This window comes from Mauremys reevesii, linkage group 5 (assembly GCF_016161935.1).
Source record: "Mauremys reevesii isolate NIE-2019 linkage group 5, ASM1616193v1, whole genome shotgun sequence".
NCBI lineage: Eukaryota > Metazoa > Chordata > Testudines > Geoemydidae > Mauremys > Mauremys reevesii.
Genome location: NC_052627.1, coordinates 120,454,446 through 120,482,040, shown reverse-complemented (window position 1 = coordinate 120,482,040; position 27,595 = coordinate 120,454,446). Strand labels below are relative to the sequence as shown.

The 27,595-nt window shown below is 43.8% G+C and overlaps 1 protein-coding gene across 1 annotated transcript in view; it reads right to left on the bottom strand.

Annotated features, from left to right (window-relative positions):
* Positions 1-11,070: 11,070 nt before the first annotated feature.
* POLN (DNA polymerase nu) overlaps positions 11,071-27,595 on the bottom strand; it is a 227,947-nt gene continuing 211,422 nt past the window's right edge. The window contains exons 25-26 of the mRNA XM_039539378.1: positions 16,569-16,630; positions 11,071-12,188 (exon numbers count right to left, since the gene is read on the bottom strand). Coding sequence (XP_039395312.1) covers positions 12,120-12,188; positions 16,569-16,630 — 131 coding nt within the window. The 3' untranslated portion in view covers positions 11,071-12,119. The remainder of the gene's footprint in view (positions 12,189-16,568; positions 16,631-27,595) is intronic.

Sequence of the window (27,595 nt, the reverse complement as noted above, 5' to 3'; positions counted from 1 at the left end):
CCAAATTCGTGGTATATCAGGGTAGAGGTGTCTGGTCAGAACAGGGCAGCCACCCAGGGTGGAAAAATGATGCAAAAAAGAAGGGTAGGGACACAAATATGCCTGCTCTCCGCAGGCGCTAAAAAGCCTAGTTACGGCTCCAAGTATGGTAGCCAGTGGACACCCCCCTGTCACCCAAATATCCAAACACCTTTAATTTAGTCTCACAACACCCGTCTGTGGTACAAGAGCAATGTTAGCCCCATTTTACAGGTGGCAGTTAACAGGCCCATGTCCTCAATGTATAGAGGCACCTAACGCCGAGTGAAACTAATACTTGCCCAACGTTACTCAGGAAGTCTATAGCAGAACAGAACCTTGAACCTGGGTCTTATAAGGCCCAGCTGTATGCCTTAACTACTGGCCCATCCTTTCTCACTGAACCATAAATGGATACTATCTGTGTCAAGTGGAATCCTTGGCATGGTGCAGCTTCATAGCATGCATGGCAATGACGGCAGAATGTTTGACTGATTTCCATGAAATGCACAATAATAAGCCCCAAAAGAACACTGTCAGCTATACAGCCTTGCAGCACAGCAGGACTTTAGGACCTCACTGTGGTGCACAGTACAGGATGCTGGCAATGAACATTAAAATGAAGCCCAGTGCACAAACACTGGCTAATCAGCAATGGAGTCATTAGGCTGGTCAGCCCTAAGCAGCAGGCCTTCTGTCCGCTGCATTAGTTTGTTTCCAAGGAAGAGTGGGTGGTTAAAAAAATGTCACTGAAATGAGACTCTGACACCAAACTAAATGTAGTTGCTCCGTAGCGCCTTTTTCGCAACCGCATCATTAGTAGTAGAACTACTGGCTTGTTTCCTCATAAAGGAGAAGCAATTGCATTTGGCTTGTTCCTGTCCATGGCAGCCAGGCACTTCCATTGCAACTAACATAGGCCATGTGCCAGCATGACTTGGGGGAAGAGGGCAGGTCTCTCTCACACACACAAGGTCATGGAGCTCTTCTACTACCATGAGGCGTGCATGAACTGGGCCAGATAGAAAATTGCAGAAAGAGTTGGACCATGGAAGCATTGGCCAAGTGGGCCATTGATGAATTCAGCAGCAGGTAACCTATGGACCATGTTTGGAGCACTGCTGAGAGCATATACCGAGGCAGACATGGTCACTGGTTCCTTGCAATCCTTCCCAGAGCATTGGCACCGAGCTGGGCATATTCCCCAGCATCCAGCTACATTCACTAGAGGATCGCCCCTTTTTTCCTAGTGCTGCTGTTAACCGCGTCCTTCTACTAAAAGAGAAGGGAGCCAAAGTTTAATGTGCAGTAAAGGTGAATTTGCCCTTTGCCTCAGACCATTGGGTACTGGCCTCAAACAGAAAAATACACCACTACGACCACACAAAAAATGATCCCACGTCTCTTAGTTCAAGCTGTAGGCCTACCCTTTTGGCTGCAAAGGCCCTTGAATGACTTGCTTGTTGAAACAGATTTCTCACAAAGGAGGCTACTGGATATTTACTGCTGAAACCCTGACTGCCCCCCCCACCCCCGCCAGGCAGGTTTTATAACCTATAGAAATTCTTGCACAGCCATACGTAGGCGCTGCTTTTCTTTATTTTAAGTTTTCCATACTGAACTAGTACCGGTGGGACGATGAACCATTAGTGAGTCTGCCCATTCAGACACCCAACTTTCAACCGTCTAGTTTGTTGCGAGGCTTGGTCAGCCAGTGGCAGATTGCCTCAGGGTCTCATTTGGTGCGCCTGCAGGAGCACCGGCGCTCTGGCCCGTCTCCTGTTGCTCGGTCTGTTCCTGCCCACCTGCCCCCTCAGCCCTGCGCCTCTTTCCCCCAAGGCCCCACCCCCCGGCCAGGCTGTGCTACAGAGCTGCTGTAGATTGAGTATATTCCCCTCCCGCTCCCACCATGTGAGCCCCTCTCCCTTTCCCTCCCGCGCAGAGCTGCCCCGAGCCCCCCTCTCCCATCCCTCCCTCCAGGGCCAGCTTAACCGTTTGTTGGCCAGGTGCCAAACATATCTGTGCCCCCCCCCCCAGGTGCAATGGGGCATGGCATGGGCAGAAGGGGTAGGGCCCCAGACCAAGGGGCCAGCCAGGGCAATGGGGCACAGCACACTGGAGCCGGGAAAGCCCCACTCCACCCAGCCCAGCACAAGGACTCTGCCCCTCAGGGGTGGGCCAAAGCTGTGCCACACCGCCCTGCCCCACCCCAGCAGCCCCTCTGTGCCCAGCACTCCCCAGGCCCCCCGCTAGTCCCGGGGTGAGGAGCGCTCTGGCCCATTGGGAGCGACAGAATCAGTCCGTCCGGAGTGGGAATGGGGCCTGCGGCCGAGCCCCCACCCCCACACTGGCCAAGACCAGCCCGGCCGGTCCCAAGTGGCTCAGCCCCAGGGAGACAGGCAGGACCCCCACGGGTGGTGGGCAACAGAGAGTGCTCGGCCCCAGAGCCACGCTGGGGAGAGGGGCACACCCCTGGGAAAGAGCCCCGAGAACTCGCCCGGCCCGGCTGCATCCACCAGCCCCATGGCAAGCAGCCCACATGGCAGCGCCCGGCTGCTGGGCAACGAGCCCCCTACAGGCTAGTGGGACCTGCTGGCTGGGAGCCGCTCACACAGGGAGGCCTGGGCGCTGGACTGCCCCGGGTGAGGGGCCAGATCCAGCCATGTGGATGGGTTAGACGGGTCCGTAATGGGCCCCTTCCCAGTGCAGGCCTGGTGCCATTGTCAACCTGGCACGGTCCCACTGCCCTTCCCGTGCAGAGCTGACCCAAGCCCCCTCTCAGCACCAGCCCGAGCCACTTGCCCAAGCCCCCTCCTCCCCTGCAAAGGGCTGTCCCAAGCCCCGCCGCTCACACCGCCCCCCCCACCGCAAGCCCCTTTTTGGCAAAACTGGGCATTTATAGCGTTTGCCCTTGCCCCCCGGGATCAGTTAGCAAGGGCAAATGAGACAAATGCCCACTTTGCCATAAAAGTTGGGCCATCCGGGACCAAAACAGGATGTAGGGTTACCTTAGGCCAGGGGCCCCAAACTTTTTTGGTTGTGCCCCCTTCACTCCCTTAACCTGGTCCGTGCCCTTCCTGGAGCTGGGGCCAGGGCCAGAGCCAGGCGCGTAGCCAATGGTCGTGGTGGGGGTTGGGGTGGGGAGCTGGGAGTGGGGCAGGAGGTGTGGCTTGGGGGGGGCTGGAGCAGAGCTGGGGGAACAGCAGGGCTGGGTGGCTCTCCCTCCACACCTCCCCCCCCCATGGAGGCTGACCCAGGCTCCCACTGCACCCATCCCCGAACAGTCCTCCATGTCCCTGTCTCCCCCCCCCCCGGGAGGGTACACCCCACAGTTTGGGGACAACTGTCCTATATTGCAGTAAGTGCCACCCAGGGAGCCCAGGCAGCTGTGGGGGGCCCGGGCAGCCCTGGGCAGGGGACCAGGATGCCCAAGAAAAGACCCTGGCCCTGGCCCCCCCCAGGGCACACCGCCCAGGGCAGGCTTCCCCCAGTGGCCTGGACTCCCTCGGCAGCTCTTACCACAGCCCCAGCTTCTGGCCAGGCCAGGGGAATGGGGTCTTGGGGATGGGAAAGAGCAAAGGTGGGGCCCCGTGGCAGGGAGGGCTCTCGGGAGCCCAAATGTTCTTTGTGCTCAGGGCCCCAGTAAATCTTGTGAACATCAATTCTGTAGCTAATATGGTCCTGTACCAACTGTGATGCTGGTTTGAAGCATGCAATAGGAGATTGGGGCATGGTGGGAGGGAGGAAGGCAACGTCAGTTTTCTGTACTATTTTATTTTTCTTTATTAAAGAAATTAGGTCATTCATTCCTTTAAGGCTCAACTCTCATCACTTCTGTGCTTGATGCTGTTTGGCAATGCAGCAAAGTAGCTGTAGCTTCAAAATGCTGAATGGGGACAGTTCAGTATTTTCCAAGCACACTGGATGCTAAAGGGCAACCAACCTCTGCTTAAGCAGCAAGCATTTCCCTTTAAACTGCTGCTTCAAATGAAGCTGCATTGTCTGCAGCAGCCACCTAAAGCCTGAGTCCCTGAGAAGATCATCTTTATAGAGACAGCCTCCAACCCTCCCTTGACCTGTGCTGAGAATCACCTGGCATACATGAGTTGTCCCCAGAGCCCTCAAAAATCTAAAGACCGTGGTCAAAGAAAACAGCCACCGACCCCTTGCATAAGTCATTGAAAAAGAGAGTGGGAAGTCCCCAGAGTAAGCCCCAAGCTGCCAGCAAAAGCTCTCCGACATGCCTGGTATCATTGGTATCATCAGCACCAAGACAATCCCAGCCTGGTAAACCCAGCTCACGAAGATCTGGAGCAGCAGGTATCACTGATGCACCTAAGGACCTGATGGGGACAGGCACCAAGTCAATGGCACTTGCTGCCAAAGATAGGAGTGAACAGCACTCCAGTAAGAAGATGCTGCCAGTGCACGGTGTACCTTCAGCACTGTCATCGATGCCCCATCCAGCACTGGAGTGGTCGGTATGGGCGAGATCCTGGCAATCTCTGTACCACCAGCAGCACTGGGGTCAGTCAGCACCACCGGAATTCTGGCACTCAAGAGACCTCCAGGTATCAGACATACCAGAGTCTCCTCTTCTCAGCACCAGGACCTCAGCACCGAATCTCCTCATAGTGCAGGAGTCTTCTCCAGTACCCTGCCATGCACCCCCCACTTTCAAGGAAGGAGTCAGAAGAAACATTTCCCACTACTCTTCCCATGCTCCCTATGGTGCCCACTACCAAGAGGCTCCTCAAGGATACCCTCAGGTGGCCCCACCACCACCTTTGTATGGCCAGCCATGGGTGTTGCCATCGAGCTCTGTCCCAGTGGCTGTACTGGGATCCCTGGGATGAGTATTACCCTGACACTTCTTGAGCTCCTAGCCTCGCTCATGAACCCCCCAAGACATTACCCCTCTGCTATGGCATCTAGAACCTCAGAATCTCCAGAGGAGATTGCTGAGGAGGAGGAGGGTAGAATCAAGGAAGAGGTCACTCCAAGAACCAACATATCCTCCTCCACAGATGAGACTGTCATGCACCCGCCACCATCCCTAGCCAATGATTTCCGGCTTTTCCAGGACTTGGCAAAAAGGGTGGCAGATACACTGCAGCTACCCTTGGAGGGAGTCAAGGACACCTGTCACAAACTCCTCAACATATTACACTCTTCCTTGACCTCTAAAATAGCCCTCCCCATCAACGAGGCTCTCCTGGACTCCACAAAAACCATACAGCAGACCCCAGCATCAGTGATGCCTATTTGTAAGCTGGCTGGTGAAATATATTATGTTCCAGGTAGGGAGATGGAATTTTTTTCCCCCACCCTCTCCCCAACTCCATAGTTGTGGACATGGAAACTCCCGGGGCTGTTAGCACTAAATGTGAGCCATCCCCTATGATAGGGATTGGCTTGGACCTCTTTGGGAGGAAAGCCTATTCCTCAGTCACGCTTCAGTTTGAAATCACCAATTATCAAGCCTTAACGGTGAAGTACGTCTATGTCAGGTATTCAAAGCTTCACAACTTTATTGATCAGCTTCCAGAGTCACAGCATTACAGTCTGCCCTTGATGCAGCTGACACTGCCGCCCAATCCATCTTTTTGGTGGAGGTTATGTGATGTGCGCCATGGTTACACCTTTTGCGTTTCCCTAAAGAGGTGCGATCAACTGTTGAAGACCTTCCCTTTGAAGGCACCAAGTTTTTGCAAAGAAAACAGTTTCCTTTTTGGGATAGCTCAGTGGTTTGAGCATTGGCTTGCTAAACCCACGGTTGTGAGTTTGATCCTTGAGGGGGTCACTTAGGGATCTGGAGTAAAATCAGTACTTGGTCCTGCTAGTGAAGGCAGGGGGCTGGACTCGATGACCTTCCAAGGTCCCTTCCAGTTCTAGGAGATTAAGAATATTTATAATTGGAGATATACCAAAGATTCCAGGGCCACTCTCCACTCATTAGAGATCTATATGCCTGAACAAAAAAGAAAATTTAGTCTGCAGCCCTAACACAGAACACACACCTCTCAATACCTGACCCAGTGCTTTTATGAACCTCAGAGGAAGAAAGCTAGATTCCCCAAGTGTATCACAATCATCCACCTCCAAACACCAATTTTGATGTGTTGGTTGAGATGCCAACATATGGCTCTCCTCAACAGCTACAGCTGACCAACTTATCCTGCCCATTTGGCTGCTGTCTTGCCACATTCCGCAGCACCTGGGAACACATAACACTGGACTGATGGGTCTTGGAAATTATTCACAATGAGTATTCCATCCATTTTACTTCCCTTCGTCCTCCACAATACCCTTTCCTGTCCTTCTTCAGGGACTCTTCTCATGAGAGTTTACTATGACAAGAAATCTATCACCTCCTCCAGCTAGGAGACATACAGCCAGTAGTATCATAGAATCATTGAACTGGAAGGGATCTCGAGAGGTCATCCAGTCCAGTCCCCTGCACTCATGGCAAGACTAAGTATTATCTAGTACTTCAACATCTACGGGGCAAAGGCTTTTACTCTTACTATTTCCTAATACCCAAGAGGATGGGAGATTGGAGACCCATACTAGTCATCAACAAGTTTATGAAAGCTCAAAAACTCAAGATGGTCACTCTAGCAATGACCATTCCAGCATTGGAACAATGAGACTGGTTTTTCGGCCCTCAACCTTCTGGTGGCGTTCTGTTACTTTCTTTGTTGGGCCTGTCCTGTAGTAGGTGACTTCTGGGTACTCTTCTGGCTATGTCAATCTGTTTCTTCACTTCAGCAGGTGGGTAGTGTATTAGCAGCTCTCTAACACCACATTCTACAGGCCATTACCCTCTGATCCCACTGAGGGTTACCAAAAGAAACTGCAGTATCTGCTCAAGAAACTCCCTGAAAAAGTACAAGAACAAGTCTGCACAGACACACCCCTAAACCTCCGACCAGGGGTATTCTATCTGCTACCCAAGATCCATAAACCTAGAAATCCTGGATACCTTATCATCTCAGGCATTGGCACCCTGACAGCAAGCTCTAAGATACAACTACATTTGCTCCAACCCCTCAGACAGAGACAAACACCTACAAGATCTTTATCAAGCATTCTTACAACTACAATACCCATCTGATGAAGCGAAGAAACAGATCAACAGAGCCAGAAGAGTACCCAGAAGTCACCTACTACAGGACAGGTCCAACAAAGAAAGTAACAGAACGCCACTAGCCATCACCTTCAGCCCGCAACTAAAACCTCTCCAACGCATCATCAAGGATCTACAACCTATCCTGAAGAATGATCCATCACTCTCACAGATCTTGGGAGACAGGCCAGTCCTTGCATACAGACAGCCCCCCCCCAACCTGAAGCAAATACTCACCAGCAACCACACAGAACAAAAACACTAACCCAGGAACCTATCCTTCCAACAAAGCCCGTTGCCAACTCTGTCCACATATCTATTCAGGGGACACCATCATAGGCCCTAATCACATCAGCCATTCTATCAGAGGCTCGTTTACCTGCACATCTACCAATGTGATATATGCCATCATGTGCCAGCAATGCCCCTCTGCCATGTACATTGGCCAAACCAGACAGTCTCTACGCAAAAGAATAAATGGACATAAATCAGACATCAAGAATTATAACATTCAAAAACCAATCAGAGAACACTTCAACCTCCCTGGTCACTCAATTACAGACCTAAAAGTCACAATTATTCAACAAAAAAAACTTCAAAACCATACTCCAATGAGAAACTACTGAACTGGAACTAATTTGCAAAATGGACACCACTACATCAGACTTGAATAAAGACTGGGAGTGGATGAGTCATTACACAAACTAAAAACGATTTCCCCATGCTAATTTCCCCCCTATTGTTACTCACACATTGTTGTCAACTGTTTGAAATGGGCCATCCTGATTATCACTACAAAAATATTTTTTCTCCTGCTGATAATAGCCCACCTTAGTTGATTAGTTTCATTCAAGTTGGTATGGCAACCCCCATTTTTTTTGATGTTCTCTCTCTCGCTCTCTCTATATATTTATCTTCCTACTGTATTTTCCACTGCATGCATCTGATGAAGTGGGCTTTAGCCCACAAATGCTTTTGCTCAAATAAATCTGTTAGTCTCTAAGGTGCCACAAGTACTCCTGTTCTTTTTGACCTATTTAGGTGTACTACATGCTGATGGTCATTGTTTCGAGAAGATATGTCCAACCTCTGTTCAAAGATTGACCAGCTGCAGTTTACATAGTTTAACAAATTCTCTATCTTCTTTACGGATTTTTGCCTTCATAGACTCAGCACATTCCACAATGCACAACTCCATAGTAGCATTGTCTAACATTTTAAAATATCTTGCTAAGGAATACTACAGCATCAAGGAAAAGCTGGGCCAACAGAAAAATGGCCCCACACCCACAAAAAATAAAGATGTGTTTCTATGAAATGAACATGGTAATTCCTGTGTCTGGTTTTCATTTAAAGCACTTCAGTATGCTAATGCCCTACACAAATATTCATGGAGCTGGTTTCTTCCTCCATCAGGTCCTTGTGTCAAAGGATTTCATTATGTCACCAAAGCCTCTACACAGATTTTTCAATATCTTATGCGTGTGTAAAGAAGTCTGAAGGGAAAACAGGACATGAGCTTAATCTGTACAAAATTCTTCCTTTCAAGTATGGAAAAATCTCTGTTGAGGTGAGGAAGAATGTACTGTTAATTTAACATAGTGCACACATACTAATAGGGAAATAGTTACAGTATTATTTCATACAGGCCAATAGGCAAATATTTACAGTATCTTTTACCTTGTAGGGTGAAATCTACAGATCTGGACTGTAATTCATGCTCTCTGTCCCGACCTCGAGTTAATACAAATAAGGTGTTGAAAGGAAGTTGGAATACAACTGCATACTATTCCTAAAGAACACTGATTCCACAATGTCTCAAACTTGGAATGCTGCTGCATTTGAGACATTTTGATTATCTAGTATTCCAGATGCCATAATTATGAATAAAGATTAGTTATTTTTTATTCTATAAAAGATACAGTTCAGTTAACACAAGCAGCATTTTATTCAAATATAATTTTAGATATACCTATCTCATAGAGCTGGAAGAGACCTTGAAAGGTCATTGAGTCCAGCCCCCTCCCTTCACTAGGAGGACCAAGCACTAATTTTGCCCCAGATCACTAAGTGGCCTCCTCAAGGATTGAACTGCTAACCCTGGGTTTAGTAGGCCAATGCTCAAACCACTGAGCTATCCATGTCTTCTACTGAATATGGGTCTCATCATCTTTCTGAGTAGCAATACTAATGGATGCCATTGGTCTAGAATATATATAATCAAGGTTTACTTAGACAGTCCTTTAACATCTATAATGAGAGAAATTAAAAGAAGCATTCAAGATGGAAAAAACCTTAGACATCTTGGTCAACTTATGTTTGAAATTATTAAGTATGCTATCAACAGAGCTCTATCAACCAATAAATGACTTATTTTATCTTTCTGGAGATAAAGGAGTACCCAGGAAAGAAAAGGCCATTGCAGAGAAGCTAAATGATTTTTTTTGCATCTGTTTTCAATGCAGAGGATATGGTAGAGATCCCCATACCCGAGCTGTTCTTTTTAGGTGATGAATCTGAGGAGCTGTCCCAGACTGAGGTGTCAAAAGATGAGTTTTTGCAACAAATTGATCAAGTAAACTGGAATAAGTCACCAGGACCAGATGGTATTCACCCATGAGTTCTGAAGGAACTCAAATGTGAAATTGCAGGACTACCAACTGTGGTATGTATCCTATTGCTTACATCAGCCTCTGTACCAGATGACTGAAAGGTTGCTAATGTAATGCCTATTTTTTAAAAAGGCTCCAGAGGTGATCCTGGCAATTACAGGCTGGTAAGCCAAACTTCAGTACCAGGCATATTCATTTAAATTATAATAAAGAACACAATTATCATATGAGCACAGATATGTTGGGGGGCTCTGCATTTTAATTTAATTTTAAATGAAGCTTCTTAAACATTTTAAAAACCTTATTTACTTTACATACAACAATAGTTTAGTTATATATTATAGACTTATAGAAAGAGACCTTCTAAAAACATTAAAATGTATGACTGGAACACGAAACCTTAAATCAGAGTGAATAAATGAAGACTCGGCACCCCACTTCTGAAAGGTTGCCGACTCCTGCCCTAGGAGTTGAATCCATCTCTCTCTCTCTCTCTCTGTGTCCAGTCCTCATTCAATGCCTCTCTCACACTCGCTCCACAATAGTAATTGTTATTTTAGGAATATAGGTGACTTAATCTATTGTTAATCTATTAAGAATTATCATCATCATCGCTGGTGAGCTAGAGGAAGGTGTTGACTTAGAGTTTCTTTTTCTCCTGTTCCTTCTGTCATATAATGCTGGGCTTAAGAAGGCAGCATTTGATCAACATGGTTTAGGGACTGCAGGCCTCATGGAAGGAGTAGGTCTTCAAAAGGAATTTGAATGAGGAGATGGTGGGGCACGACACACTAATTCAGAGGGCATTCCAGATATAGAAGCAGCAGAGAAGCAGGCATGAAAGTGCCTTTCTCTTAAATTTACCTTGCTGTTATATTAAATGATTTCATAATGTGTAATGTAGAATTTGTGTTGTAGATCAAATATACTTAACATCAATGTGTAAAGCAGCAGAAAGGAAAATAAAATTGTCCCAACTTTTTTGCTGTTCTTGAAAATATAGAGCCAGATCCTCAGCTCATGTTAACTGGCATGGCTCCATCAAAGTCAGTGGAGCTCTGCTGATTTACCCCAGCCACAGATCTGGCTTATAATTCAAAGGTAGAAGGTTCTAACTTGTTTAGAAGCCAGCTGCTAATTTTAAAATTGTTAGAATCATTTTTTAGAAACAACTTGCTGACTCACTTTGGCGGACAGGTTGAGCATGATTAATAAGTAACACGAGAAATAAAGTGATGGATATGAAGCTGTTTGTTTTCATAGTTTAATGCCTTTTAACACAATAAAAATTGTTCAGTTTTAATTATACAAATTAAAATTACAATAAACTGTTTCACTGCATGGAATCTAAAGCTGAAATGACACTACTGAAGCATTAAGCATTTGGGGCCCAATCCTGTGAGGTATTGAGCATCTCTTGGAAGGTTTGGTGTGTGTCCTTCTAATTAGGTCAGTGGGACTTGAGGGTGCCTGCATTTCCCAGGAGGACCAGACGGGACTGGGCCTTTAGTAATGCTGGATTTACAGAACAAGCAATACTAAACAAGACTAAGAGAGCAATCATAAATCTAAGCATTAAAGCAGAAAGGTGAGCCCAATTTTAAACCTAAAGGTTTATCATAAACAATTATCTGTACTTTAAATAAATTAGATGAATTTTTCTACAACATTCCTCATTCACTCTAGCACGTATTCTATACTGGGTAAATTCATATACCCCGAGTTTGAAAAAAAACTAACTCAAGCAACAATTATCTGCACTGTTGGCTGGGCTCTTTGAAAAGCATTTAGGCATCCAGTATCTTCCTATTTGTTTTGCTTAAAAAACTTTACGATGATTTAAGGTTGAATAATCATTTTTGTCTGAAGAAAGCTAATGCAGTGCCTCAGAAAAGCCAAACAGACACCTCGCTCACAAATTATATAACAACATGTTGAATAAAACTGTTGATATATTTAAAATTGTACAGTTGCATTATTTCAAATATTCTGCATTCATACAGGCATCTGACAAAATATTTAATGTTAACATATCGTGTGTATGAATTAGATAGATATTATGACCCCGAAGGGTTAATGTTGTCTTGCTTCATTTCTTACATGTGGTAATTTGGCTCTGAACAAAAGCAGTTCCCTGCTGGTTACCTTGGCTAAAGAAAACACAATGAACTGGTAAAAACCAGTTTTATCTTACTGCTGTTGCCTAGGGCTACAGACAAAATGAAGTAAAAAAATTCACATGCAGAGTATTAGGTGCTTATGAAAGATCCAGCAGAGCTGTTGCCTAGTGATTCAGTAAAGAATCAGTATAGGCCAATGATGTATGCTGATACCGAAGAACATCCCTGATGACGGTTGTTTTACATCTCCTGTAATTCTGTCATGCAACCCCATGACTTTCCAGTGGTAAGAATCACCTTCAAGGGGACCTGTCAATAAGATTTAAACAAAGAAATAACACATGTATTGTGAGAATGTTATTTTTGCTTCTCCTTTTGGAGTTCTTGATCTAGGATACGAGCGTCACTAATTTGAAATATCTTTAATTAAAGTCTATCGTTATTTAGTTATCATTAAATACAATTCCTAATTAAAAAGCTATAACATTTAGGACCACAGTTTGTCTTTGAATGTGCCCACATATCTCACTAAATTCAAAAGGAATCCCCTGTGAATGTGCATTCAAAACCAAAAGGTAATACCCCAAACTGGGGGGTTTTTTTAGGAGCTTCATCATTGTCGGGAATATCATAAAGATACTGTTCTTTACCACTTACTTTTCTGATTTCAGTTTTGTTTATTTCAGTTAATTTGTGATCATTTCATTAACAGGAACAACATTTTGGAAAAGAAGCCACTTAAAAGACAAAAGTACATCTCTACCCCGATATAATGCGACCTGTTATAACACAAATTTGGATATAACGTGGTAAAGCAGTGCTCCAGGGGGGCTGCACACTCCGGCGGATCAAAGCAAGTTCGATATAACGCAGTTTCACCTATAACGCGGTAAGATTTTTTGGCTCCCGAGGACAGTGTTATATCGGGGTAGAGGGGTACCGTGTCCTTTTGTCCAAAACAAACAAAAAAAATCTCTCCCCACTAAAATTCTGTGTGCTCTACTTTGTAACACTTCCTTCTCCATATTAAAGGGGTAATGTTCAGAGTAATAGAGCATACACATATATATGAAATAGAAGCTAGGTATATGGTGAGGCTTTTTATAAAAGCTTATCGTCTTCATCATTCACATCTCAGAAGCATTATTCTCATTATACAAGATAAAATATGACAATAACAAAAACACAGATTTTTGCTTTAGTGAGCACAGGATCTACTCAACCAGATCAAACTATTAGTCCATTAAATCTGCTATCTGGCACTGATCCAAACCTGATACTTCAGAGGAAGGTGAAACACCTTTATAATGCACCTAGCCTATTGTGCATTAAAGGGAGAATGTCTTCCTGAGTCCCACAAGGGATGCCCTGAAGCAGGAGATGTTAATTATTCTTATTTTAACCAGATATATTTACATATATTATCGCTCAGAAGAATACTCCTAACTTTTTAATAAATGCCACTCAGCAATTTCAGTGAAACCCAGCCCCTGACTACATATTGTCTGAGCATGGATTCCCTTTCACCTGTTCTAGATGAACTTGTCATTAACTTGGGAACTGCCAAGCTACTGTGGGAATGGCCATGTTTGATCAGAGCAGTAGTCCAGTTAGTCCAATATCTGACAGTGTCTGGTACTAGATACTTTAGAGGGAGAAATCCCTCCCCCCCTCCCGGTGGGTGCCCCACTCCAAGGCCCCGCCTCTGCTCTGCCCCCCTCCCCCAAAGCCCTCCCCACACGCCTGCTGCTCACTCATCTCTGCCGCCTCAGAGCGCCTCCTACCAGCTGCTTGCTGCTCCACCCCAGAACCCACCATATAGCTGATCAGCAGCCAGCCCGGCCCAGCAACTGCATCTGGTGCATGCTGAGCACCCCCTATTTTTTTGTATATGGGTGCTTGAGCCCCAGAGCACCCACGGAGTCTGTGCCTGTAGGCAGATGTGTAACATTTTGCCCATAGGAACTTTTTCTTACCAACCCCTGCCTGTTAGTGGTTGTTTATGCCCTGAACCATGAAGATTTATATCCCCTCTTATGTAACTGGGATGTTTGCCTTATCCATGATCCTTTTTAGAACCCTCCTAAGTTCTTACATCAATGATCTCTCATGGCAATGAGTTCCAAGGATTAATTGTGTTGTGTAAACCATGTATTTCCATGTACCAGTTACAAACTCATTCCCTTTCAGTGTCATTGAATGTTCCACCTCCTACTCCCTCATCTTTGTATTTGAAGGAGGAGTAAATAAGAGTGCCTAGGCAATTTTAATCTTCACATTTCCTAACTTTTCAGTGATTGATTTTGCAACCTTAATGTTCTTTAACACATTTTTGTATGTAATTTAATCATAGAGTCAAAGAAGATTAGGGTTGAAAGACACCTCAGGAGGTCATCTAGTCCAACTCCCTGCTCAAAGCAGGACCAAGTCCACTAAATCATCCCAGCCAGGGCTTTGTCTAACCGGGCCTTAAAAACCTCTAAGGATGGAGATTCCACCACCTCCCTAGGTAACCCATTCCAGTGCTTCACCACCCTCCTAGTGAAATAGTTTTTCCTAATATCCAACGTAGACCTCCCCCACTGCAACTTGAGACCATTGCTCCTTGTTCTGTTATCTGCCACCACTGAGAACAGCCTAGCTCCATCCGCTGTGGAACCTGCCTTCAGGTAGTTGAAGGTTGCTATCGAATCCCCCCTCACTCTTCTCTTCTGCAGACTAAATAATCCCTGTTCCATCAGCCTCTCGTCATAAGTCATGTTTCCCAACCCTCTAATTATTTTCATTGCCCTCCACTGGACTCACTCCAATTTGTCCACATCCTTTCGGTAGTGGGGGGCCCAAAACTAGATGCAGTACTCCATGTGGCCTCACCAGTGCCGAATAGAGTGGAATATTCACTTCCCTCGATCTGCTGGCAATGCTCCTGCTAATGCAGCCCAATATGCCATTACCCTTCTTGGCAACAAGGGCACCCTGTTGACTCATATCCAGCTTCTCGTCCACCGTTATCCCCAGATCCTTTTCTGCAGAACTGGCGCTTAGCCAGTCAGTCCCCAGCCTGTAGCAGTGCAGGGGATTCTTCCGTCCTAAGTGCAGGACTTTGCACTTGTCCTTGTTGAACCTCATCAGATTTCTTTTAGCCCAATCCTCCAATTTGTCTAGGTCATTCTGGACCCTATTCCTACCCGCCAACATTCTACCTCTCCTCCCAGTTTAGTGTCATTTCTATATATTGAGACTGTGGCTTGTGAATAGTTGCTCAGAGGAATGTTCAAACAGTGAATAATTGATCAGTAATATACTCAATTTTTGCAAACAGGGGATATGGCCAAGATTTTTAAAAGTGACTAGTGACTTGGGGTGCCTCCATTTTGGGGTAATCCATTTCAAACATTTTAGGAAAGCTGATATTTGAGTGTGCTCAGCACTTTCTGAAAATCAAGTACCTTTAAGATGTCTCAAGTTGAACAAACAAAAACTAAGGCACCCAAAATCACTATTCACTTTAAAAAATCTTGGCCAACCGACACTGAGAATTCAGTATAAGCTGTGAGGGGAACAGAGTCAATTTTTTGGGTTGTGACTGATTGAAATCCATATATTTTTACATAGTTCAACAAGGATGATAACTTAATTGAATGAGTTTTTGGCTTAGTGAAGATATGATGGAGGTCTATAAAATCACAAATGGTGTGAAGAAAGTGAAAAGGAAATGACATTAAATGGTAGCAGGTTTAAAACTAACATAAGGAAGTACGTCTTCACACAACACACAGTCAACCTGTGGAACTTGTTGCCAGGGGATGATGTGAAGGCCAAAAGTATAACTGAGTTCACAAAAGAATTAGGTAAGTTAATGGAGGATAGGTCCATCAATGCATATTAGCCAAGTTAGTCAGGGATGCAACCTCATGAGCTGGGTGTTCCTAAACCTATGACTGCTGGAAACTGGCCCTGAATGTCAGGGGATGGATCACTCAGTAACTGCTCTGTTCATTTTCCGCTGAAGCATGTGGCACCAGCTACGGTTCTCCGTCTATATGAAAACCAGATACAATGTAAGCAGTCATTTTAACTTTCTGTACACTGTATTTGCCATTTATATGAATCATGGATTGGAAAGCATGCCTCCTGAAGCAGTCAGATGTCCAGTAATTGACTGTATCTTAACTCATAAAATAAAACCCGGGCTTCTGCTGTGAAGAACCTGTTAAATGTACCAAGCAGCACTGAATTACTGAGTAATTTTTGTGGCTTGGATTTAACTGAAACTGACTGAGGAGAGGTCTTTTGGAATAGATTTTCAATACAGGATGTCAGATATATTTTAGAAGGCCTCTGTAGGATATAAATGATTTCTCATATTTTTCATTCTTCGACTCTAAACAGGAATTCCACAGCAGTGAATGAAACAGATGTTAGAGTGATCACAGTACAATGTTGACATAAATGTCAGAATCTGGACATGGCCTTGGAAATTTAGAGGACGTTCTTTTTCAGTCAGTTGTGTTTAGAGCTTCTAGTGTGATTTTAAGTCTATATTACTTGCAGATATGAAAAAGAAACTAGTGAAGTGAATTCCAAAGTAACTACCTATAGGTTCTTGAAATAATTAACAGCAACCTGTAAAAGCCAATATGATAGAGTCTTCAGGGTAAATGTAATTCAATACAGAATTGTCCATACCTTTAGGGGCATTTCTAAGGCTTTGATTTGCTGCAGGGATTCCATTGTTCTTTTTACAAGTGCTATAATAAAGACATAAAAGTTTGAATATATTCATCTTTAATTTCTAATTTAGAACTACCGTATATAGAAAGAAAATACCATGTTGTGTAATACTTTATTTGTGTCATGCTGAATAAAGTCTTTATTCCTAGACTGAATACACATTTAACTATTCAAAAATTACTCAAATTGTTTTTGTATATCAAACAAAGAAATAAAATGGAAACCCTTTTCTGTTGTGGAACAGTCCAGTTACTTTAAAATAAAACTTGTATTCAATTTCCATGAAATTAGCGAGTTTAAAGACAATTTTTAAAATATCTTCTCATATCTATAATATTTTCAATTAAAAATAATTATTTGAAGTTTGAAACTCAAGAAATATCAAAGCACAGCACCTCTAAGAGACATAGGTATATAGAGAATGTCTGACTGCTGTAGTTCAAAGTTGTATGGGTTGGCATTTCTTTCCTAATAAAGTATGGTTAAATTTTAAATATGTGAAACTGGGTCTAAAACAAAACTAACAAAAACAATAATAAATTTTAGACAGGCTGTGTCACTAAAGACTGAGCTCTCTTATTCGATGAACCAAAGAGACCAGTGCCAGCTAAACAATCCTCCATGTGAAATACCTGGGCTGTTGCTGTTACCACCGCCACAACACTGTCTGTGCACAACACTGTCTTTAGTGTATGTCTTGTGAAATCCTAATCCATGCTTAATCTTCTCTCTCTCAGAGGCTTGGTATACGCTACAGCATTAGGTCAACGTAAGGGTATGTCTACACTACCCACCAGATTGGCAAGTAGTGATCGATCTATCGGGGATTGATGTATCACATCTCATCTAGACGTGATAAATCGATCCCAGAACACGCTCCCTGTCAACTCTGGAACTCCACCAGGGTGAGAGGAGAAGCAGAGTCGACGGGGGAGCAGTGGCCGTCGATCCCGTGCCACGAGGATGCGAAATAAGTCAATCTAAGTCAATTTAAGATACGTCGACTTCAGCTACGCTATTCTCATAGCTAAAGTTGTGTATCATAGATTGACTCTCCCCCTCCCCGCCCCCAGTGTAGACCAGGCCTTAGACAACCTTGCTCCTGCTGATGTACACTATACAAAACGATGCTGGATTGTATGGTGTTCTAGTCTCTGGATGCTGATATATTGCTTCCACTTCTGAAGGAACCAAGTTCCATGAGATTATTCTTCTACCTGGTTAGAACGTACTGGAGGTTAGGGCTGAGGCATTTGGATGTCTGTTTCTTCCATAGACTGAATGAATTATCATGGAGGAGCATGACCTAGCCAAATTTGGATATTTTAATGAATGGCAAAACAATCTCTTGCTTGGCTCCTGAAAGTAAGGCTTGGCTAGGCCCTTGAATGGAGAAATATACTACATATATACACACACAAGGATCTGTGAATGTTAGGCCCGGTCTAGAGAATATGTGCCCCCCACACCGAAATACAGCAATTATCCAGTATGTGACATCACACACCATATGTCTCTGTCCAAACTATAGGAAAATCTACTTACTATATACCCTTTACAGCAGTACACGAAGTTCAAAAGACTCAAAATCATCAGCTGGCCAAAACTTATGAGGTGTACTACTACATTAGCCAAGCAAATCCAGTCCTAACCTCCTACAGCCCAAATATCCCCAATAAAATTCCTTGCTCTGCTGATGACATTATGTTGGGAACGTATGCATATGGTAAGTGAAGACAATAATGACAATAATAATAATAATAATATCAAATTTTTATATACCTATTTCATCAGTAGACCCCAAAGGGAATCACAATCTTTAATGTATTTATCCCTCCAAAACCCCTGTGAGAGAAGGAAATGCTATTAGATCAATTTTACATGAGACCCAGAGGCCCAGATTTTTAGAGGTGTTTAGGCATTGCTGCATTCAGTATCAGCATCTAACAGATTTAGGAGCCTAAATTTCATTTCCAAAAGGGATTTAGGCTTTTAGAAGTCTAAATCCTATCAATTGTCAATGAGACTTTGGTTTCTAAGTGCCTAAATCCTCTTTGGAAATGAGATTTAGGCACCTAAAACAGTCAGGCATAGCACAGCAACACCTAAATACCTTTAGAAATCTGTGCCAGAGAGGCTTAGTGACTTGCCCAAGGTCGTCTGTAGGGGAGCAGGGAATTGAAGCCATCTCCCAAATGCTAGGCTAATGTCCTAACTACTGGACCATCCCTCCACAGGGTGTAATGAACATCTAGCAGTCCCTGATGCTTCTCAAAGCACTGACCATCAGTGAGTAGAGACATCATCCAGTGACATTCATCTTTGATCCTGTTATAAACTGTCATTTAACACCCTTACTATCTAGACCAACAATTTTTTTTAACATGGGGGACCCATCTGACCCATTTATTGTGAAGAGTTACAATTCCCCTTTTATGTTGTGTGACGATGCAGTTCTGGCGGGACCCAACTGAGAGTGCCAATTCAGGACAAATCGCTTAAAACAGGGCAGTCACAGCCCAAGGCTGGGGTTTTTCCACCTTTAAGGCAAACCAAACCAGCCAGACAGAGAGGACTTTGGTCTCACCCCACTGGCTAATCACAAGTCACACAAGCAATTCCCTTAGACACTCCAGTTTTCCACTATCACCACCAGTCCCACTTGTCCTGGAGATGAATGGTTATGAAAACCAACACCCCAATAAAAGAAAAAGGTTCTCTCAATCCCAAAGAATCAAGCCCCAGACCCAGGTCAATATACAAATCAGATCTTACCCACAAATCACGCTGTTGCCAATCCTTTAGAAACTAAAATCTAAAGGTTTATTCATAAAAGGAAAAATATATAGATGAGAGCTAGAATTGGTTAAATGGAATCAATTACATACAGTAATGGCAAAGTTCTTGGTTCAGGCTTGTAGCAGTGATAGAATAACTGCAGGTTCAAATCAAGTCTCTGGAGTACATCCCCCACTGGGATGGGTCATTCAGTCCTTTGTTCAGAGCTTCAGTTTGTAGCAAAGTCCCACCAGAGGTAAGAAGCAGGATTGAAAACAAGATGGAGATGAGGCATCAGCCTTTTATAGTTTTTTCCAGGTGTAAGAACCTCTTTGTCCTTACTGTGGAAAATTACAGCAAAATGGAGTCTGGAGTCACATGGGCAAGTCCCTGCATACTTTGCTGAGTTACAAGGCATATCTGCCTTCTCTCAATGGGTCAATTGTATAGCTCATGGTCCTTAATGGGCCATCAAGCAGGCTAAGCAGAGCTAACACCAACTTGTCTCCCAGAAGCATAGCATAAGTTTGAAGTACAGACAGTATAGAGCCAATATTCATAACTTCAACTACAAAATAACACATTCATACAGACAGCATAATCATAACCAGCAACCCATAACCTGGTCTTAGACACCTTTCACATAAGATTTGGTGCCACTACAGGACCTTGGTTGCAACCATGTTCAATATGGTCCCAGATTATATCAATAACGTCACATGTTGGCATATCAATACTGCTACATGTTCTGCTGCATTTTTCCATAGCTTGAAATGTAATTTATGTGGACAGTATGACAAACAAGACCTACACGTAATGAAAAACAGCAGCCATATGTCCTCTGAACACAAATGTCAGGGATGCAAGAACTCACTGCTCTTTGCACTACAGTATTATTTTTAAACAGCAAGTCTTGTGGTTATTTTGACAAATATTCATAATCCTATGTATCCTGCACTCATCTGGGATGAAGATCAGTGGAGGAATGTTCAGAAGCACTTGAATGAGTTAGGAGCTCACGTTGACTTTCACTGATTTTCAGAAACTCCCACCTTTCATCTGCTACTTTGGTTAGTGGGCCCTTACAATGGTGTTTCCCAACCGGTGTGCCATCAGATCTGAACAGGTGTGCTGCAGAATTTTTTTTTAAACTACATGTGAGAACAAAAAACCCTTACCTTGTATTTTAATCAGTGTCAGATCTAGATCACATTCTGTACTTTTGCTCTCTGGGACAATGCCCCTTTCAAGTATTATGCATGCATCACATTACATTCCCTAAAAGAGATTAAGATAGCAAATTTGAGTCCTGCAGAGTGGGGGCTAGGGAGAGAGAAGGAAGGGGGGAAAGCTGCTTTCTGATTGGTCATCTGCCCCACTTCCTCCAGGGGTAGAGCAACCAATCAGAGCTTAATCTATCTCTCCTTTCCCCTCTCCTCCTGTGAGCAACCAGTCAGCTCATCTACCTGTCCCCTTCCCTCCAGCAGCTGCTGGCTGGGTGTTGGAGGGAAGAGCCCCTGGAGCCACTGCCCCAAGCCTGGAAGGGGAACAGGGTTCTTGCTGCAGCCCCCCAGGGTTGGGAGTGGGAAAGAACCCCAGGAGGGGCTGAACTCGGGGGTGAGGTCGGGGTGTGAGGTGGAGGAGCTGGGAGGCAGAACTGGTGGGGGTGGGGGAGCTGGGAGGCAGAACTGGGGACTTGTTGGTGTCAATGAGTGAATTGACTGAAAATACTTGTCACAGTCCGCACAATAAAGTTAATGTATTCTACACAGTATTCTTGCCGGCAAGTTAAAGAAGTATGGGCTGGATGATTGGACTATAAGGTGGATAGAAAGCTGGCTAGATCGTTGGGCTCAATGGGTAGTGATCAATGGCTCCATGTCTAGCTGGCAGCCAGTTTCAAGTGGAGTGCCCCAAGGGTCAGTCCTGGGGCCGGTTTTGTTCAATATCTTCATTAACGATCTGGAGGATGGCGTGGACTGCACTCTCAGCAAGTTTGCAGATGACACTAAACTTGGAGGAGTGGTAGATACGCTGGAGGGTAGGGATAGGGTACAGAGGGACCTAGATAAATTAGAGGACTGGGCCAAAAGAAACCTGATGAGGTTCAACAAGGACAAGTGCAGAGTCCTGCACTTAGGATGGAAGAATCCCATGCACTGTTACAGACTAGGGACTGAATGGCTAGGAAGCAGTTCTGCAGAAAAGGACCTAGGGGTTACAGTGGACGAGAAGCTGGATATGAGTCAACAGTGTGCCCTTGTTGCCAAGAAGGCTAACGGCATTTTGGGCTGTATAAGTAGGGGTATTGCCAGCAGATTGAGGGATGTGATCATTCCCCTCTATTCGACATTGGTAAGACCTCATCTGGAGTACTGTGTCCAGTTTTGGGCCCCACACTACAAGAAGGAGGTGGAAAAATTGGAAAGAGTCCAGCGGAGGGCAACAAAAATGATTAGGGGGCTGGAGCACATGACTTATGAGGAGAGCCTGAGAGAACTGGGATTGTTTAGTCTGCAGAAGAGACGAATGAGGGGGGATTTGATATCTGCTTTCAACTACCTGAAAGGGGGTTCCAAAGAGGATGGATCTAGACTGTTCTCAGTGGTCCCTGATGACAGAAGAAGGAGTAATGGTCTCAAGTTGCAGTGGGGGAGGTTTAGGTTGGATATTAGGAAAAACTTTTTCACTCAGAGTGGTGAAGCACCGGAATGGGTTACCTAGGGAGGTGGTGGACTCTCCTTCCTTAGAGGTTTTTAAGGTCACACCACCTCCTGCACCCCACCCCCTGCCCTGAGCCCCCTTGTACACCCCACATCCCTCCTGCTCCCCAAGCCCTTGCTCTGAGCCCCTTCCTGCACACCACGCTCCCTCCTGCACCCTAACCCCCTGCCCCAAAACTACATTCATGGCCCTGCATGCAATTTCCCCACCCAAATGTGGACCTCAGGCCAAAAAGTTTGCCCACCCTGCTCAGTAACTGTATTGTACAGACTGTGAATGGCAAGGGTGGTAAACAGCTTAAATCCAGACGATAAGAGGGCGAGTCCATTTGGAGACAATAAGGTAGTGGGTCTCAAAATAATTAAAGGTATCAAGGTGTACCGCAGCAGGGAAGAAGCACTGCCTTAAAGTGACTGGAAACATTAGAAGGAGATGGATTCTCACCGGTGCAAACAAATCAGTGGTCGTTTCCTTAGTATTTAACACAGAAGATAAACACTTAGGAATTCAGTGCTCATTCTCTGGGATAATGAAATCTTGACCCTGCCTATTCTGCTTTCATGATCAGCTACAAGGTGAAGGTGAACTTTATTATTGTTGTTCAAACAAGCTACTGCTAATGTACTGTGACATTATCAGAATTAGTATGTAACTACGACGATGTTTCATAGCTACAAGTGCAATGACACTGACTGCTATAAATTTGAGAAAGTTTATATTACTCCTGTTTTTCTATCTAAACCATAGGCTGAATACTAATGGCTGCCAGATTTTTATAGAAGAACCTGTTATAATAAACAGTCTCTTTACCTAGAGAGAGTCCTTTCCCCAGATTTTCTGGGACAGCTCATTTTACAAAGGATGCCTTGACTGCTTTTGGAAAAGTGACACTTAAGGACCAGCTATTCCTGTTCTGTTACCACGGAGAGGTTTAATATGACTTTAAGGAATTTGAGTGGAAATGGCACTAAAGAACTATCAGTATAATCCTACCCCACTGAAATCACTGAATATTACAGTGGGGCCAGGATTTCAGCCTAAGTTTATACAAGAGAGTATCAGACCTAACACCATTATTACATCTCTTGCTGTGATGCAAATGTAACATTTCGTGCATTGATGTTATTTACTTTTACTCTCTGAGATAGGGCCAATAACTACTTTACAGGTATCAAAATCAACCCCTAATGAGATAGATTTGGAACTGGTATCAAAGACATTTCTCCATATTTACTATGTATCCCACATCTTGAAAATAATGAATCTCATTTATTGCTTTCTGTGCTTGTAGAAGACATGGTTGCCTGAGTAGTAATATGAAAAATTGAAGGAATTGATATGAATCTAAATCTGCTGTTATCTGGGGATTTCCTGAAGAACAATCAGTTCCAAAACCATTTAAAAATGTGGGTTATATTTTTAGAGCCCTGCATAGATACAAAAATTTGGATCTGCATCCTCAATAATTGACTTGTATTCTACCCACGATCTGCGCTCCACCTTTATATGTATCCGCATCTGCACCTGTACCCACATCAGCACCCTATCTCACGGGGCCTCTTAGGAGGAGCATTTGTGTGCATGAATGTGTACTATATAAGAAAGCTATAAGGCTTAATAAATGGGCACACTATTATTGTTATTACTACTATTTTAAACATCAATCTTATTATATAACATGCATCAGAACAAATAGCCTTTTACATAAAAATAATAAACATCTCAAGTCAATGCTCAAAATTACAAACTGAACTATAAAATAAAAAACTTGGACGGTGCCAATTTGGTACAAAAGTCTGAAAAGGGGCAGTGATGGTTGCTCTTGTGCATATGCCGCTTCCTTGAAGGGTTGCAGGAACTCTGTTAAGATTCTCGATGTGTTGTGGTCAATGATATCAATGAGCTGAGTATACCCCTCTTCTGTCAAAATTTCATATATTCTGTCCTATTGCTCCTCGATTATCTTAAACATGAGTAGTTTGCTGTTCCATCATGTTTCAACATCTCCTTTCAGAGACTTCTGCAGTCTGCTTTGAAGTCCAGATCTCCTGAAGTAATTAATGAGATTTTGGCTTGTGTGGATCAGTTCAGTTAGTGCTTCCTCTTTCTGGTTTCCCAGTTTGGTAGTGTATTCAAGTACAGTATTTATAATGTGCACCGAGCAGCTTATTCACACATAGGACTTCAGGGCTGCCACCACATTTGCTCCCTGGTCCATAGCAAAAACCATCCGGTTGGTAATACTGTGTATATCAAATCTTCTGAGTGCTTGAATAACAGCATAACAGAATAAAAGGTTCTTTGCAGTGTTTGGTTTCCCGATGTGAAAATGAGTCACACAAAGCACCTGCTCCATGATTCCCAACTGTTGTGGGTCTGTGCTGGTCATCCAACTGTGTGGAACACAACGGCGCTGGTGTGTGGCCATTGCACATTATGGGCAGCTCCCCCAGTTTCAAAGCAACAGCAACGTCTTTTTCAGGGGGGGGGGGGTGTGTGACAGGGGGCGGAGAAGAGAATTTTATGGGCAGCTATCCCAGCTTCAAAAGTGGCAGCAACGCTTTTCAAAAGGGGGGGGGGGGCGTGCTGAGCGGGAGCAGAGAGAGAGAGAGTGGATGGAATAAGCAGCCTGAATAACATGAGCTCCTCCGGAGCTCGAGAGTTACAAAACAAACAAAGAGAGTAATTTAGTTAAAGCATTCTGGGATATCTGCTAATACCCTGAGGCCAACAAAGCGCGCTGGTGTGTGTCCCACACGAGCAGCGTGCGCTGCAATCGCTACACCAGACCAGGTGTACCAGCAGCGCTGAGCTGCAGCCAGGCAGCGCTGGATGCTGGATGTGCCAGGTGACAGTTACTAATTGCAGCGGCCGCAGCTGTGCGGCACCCACCAGCGCTGCAGCTCCTGTGTAATGAACAGTTACTCTCAAATAGGCAACCTTTCTATAATCATCCATCCACAGATCAAGGGTAATGTTGTGGAATGTGGTATTAGCTCATGTGCATCCATTTGGCTCTCATGTTAATCAAAGATTGAGAATATGCAAGGAATCCCTCACCGCTGACTACCTTGAAAGGTCTTATGTCTGTTGTTGAAGTTTGTAGCAATTCCTGAGTCACGGTTCTCTTCATGTTTGTCTGATAATGACACATTTCTTGGTGAATATCTTCAGCAAACTGGATCCCAATTCCGGACTACATTTATGTTTGAGTCTGAAGTACCAGTTTTATGGCTAGTAAAAGCACAGACTTTTTTGCATGCGACACATCCAGCCACAGTATCTCCATTTTCATGAATAAGTAATCTGAATGTATTCCAAATTGGTGATTTGCCTTTCTATTTCCCTTCAAACTGTTTGCACCAGCACTTAATTTCTTTTGAATTTCTTTCTTCATTGGCTTTTCAAATACAGAGTTTGGAATCTTTTCTGGAGGTAACTGGCAAGGAAGGGCAGAGAGGTGACGCAGTGATGATTTCAATTTTCGCTGATGAACTGACAACGTGATATAAAAGCAAAGTAAACTTTCACTGGTATTACCTGAATCTGAATAATTATATCCACATCTGATCTGCGATCTGCAAAGATGGCAAACAATACAAACGCATCTACATCCGCAGGTGCAGATATCTGCGAATATAAAAGTGGATATCTGCAGATTTGCAAGGCTGTATATATTTTATTGCTATCTCATGAGGATTATACCTTGTAGTTATGTTAGAATACCAAATAATTTTTGAAATTAGAGGAAAAAGAAGAAAGATATGAATTTGAAGTGGCACCATTAAAGGATTCTTCCTGCTAGTACCCTGTAATCCAGATTCTGAGATAGAAAAGACAATATAGCAATTGATGCATCTTAAAAACAAACAAAAAATCCCAAATCTGTTGCAAAAGAAATTAAATCTTGTACTTTTTAAGTCTTCCTTAAATTCTTGTGCGTGGAGACTTTTTAAAAATCAATAAGCCTAATCATAATCTCTCTAGAAGCACAGGAGGAGTATATGGAAGCAGTTAGGAGTTTACCAGAGGTGCCATTCTTCATGTCAGAGGTGGACAGTAGTTCCTGCGAGGTCAGTGAATCCTTTATGGGAAATGGGGGCGGGGAGGAGTTTTTGTTTGTTTGTTTGTTTGATTCTTTTTAAACAGAAAGGTGATGGAGGATCAATTTTAGGCACCAATCTCCAAGATATGAATTCTGATTTAGAAAGTCTAACAGACATAACATGGTTAGCATCCAATTTCATTCCCTTGGTATATTCTCACTGATAAGAAGTGCTTTTCATTATTTCCTGTTTTAAAACATTGCTTTCTTTCCCAACCATACTTTATAGTTAGACAAGTTCAGAGAGTTAGCTGAATGTTTTGATGTCATTGTATCAAAAACTTTGGCTTCTGAGAAGTTGAGAGATATCTGTTGAATCTGACATGGCACTTTCTTCCTTAGTGAGGTCTGAGGAATTATAACTATCTGCTCATTCTCCATTTGGTCTTGGAGGAAATACAGAGGCCAGTGGAGATGAGGAGATTATTATTGAATCTCATTCCACAATGGTTGCATGTGAAGCTGCTTCTTTTTCTTTCCCTTAGATCAAGCGAAAGCCCTGATCTGGTGCTGAGCCGCAAACCGTTTTTACAAAAAGCTGTATGCCACACTTGGTGGAGACACCACCAGCACCCTGCAGACCATCCTGGATACCTTGGCGAAACCCTGACAGACACCCCTGCCATGAACAGTGAGAAGGGGGGTGGGAGGAGATGTTGTGGGCGAGGCAGGGTCCAGCCATACCATAACCAGGAGCTGTTTGAGACTCCAGCACAATCTAGGCTTAGGAAACCACCTCTGGCTTCAGTGACAGAAGAATATTAATACTTTAGTCTCTCACCTGTGGAGACATGAATGAGGTTACATCTGAAAATGAATCTAGTGGCCTTGTCTAAATCCTCAATATACATCTGTTAACATCATGATATTAAAAACACTCTACAATTTCACACAATCATCAACCTTTGAACAGTAGAGATTCAGGACTGGGATGACATGGGTGTTGCTAGTCAGCAGAGAGGTACACTGTGGAAGAAGCTTGCACAATCTTAAAAGCATTATTCACTGCAACTGCCTAGATTTAGTGCCATAAGTCCTTCACTTTTATGATCATTGAGTTCATTTCACATTTTAAAAAATATTTAACAATTTAATAGTTTTCTTCCTGTTTTTAGTGAAAAAATTATATTCTTATTAGTTATACTGAGATAATTTAAGACTATTCTGTACACAATGGGCCAAATTCTTCTTTCAGTCATACTTGATATAACTCCGTTGATCTTACTGGAGTTATTACAGATTCACACTAGTGTAACAAAGATCAGAATTTGACCCAATAAAAACAGAATGGTGGTAGGTCTGCGTGATAGATATACTTTTTATCTTATTGGAATAATTTTACTGCTAATGAAAACAGGCCTAAAATAGAGTAGGA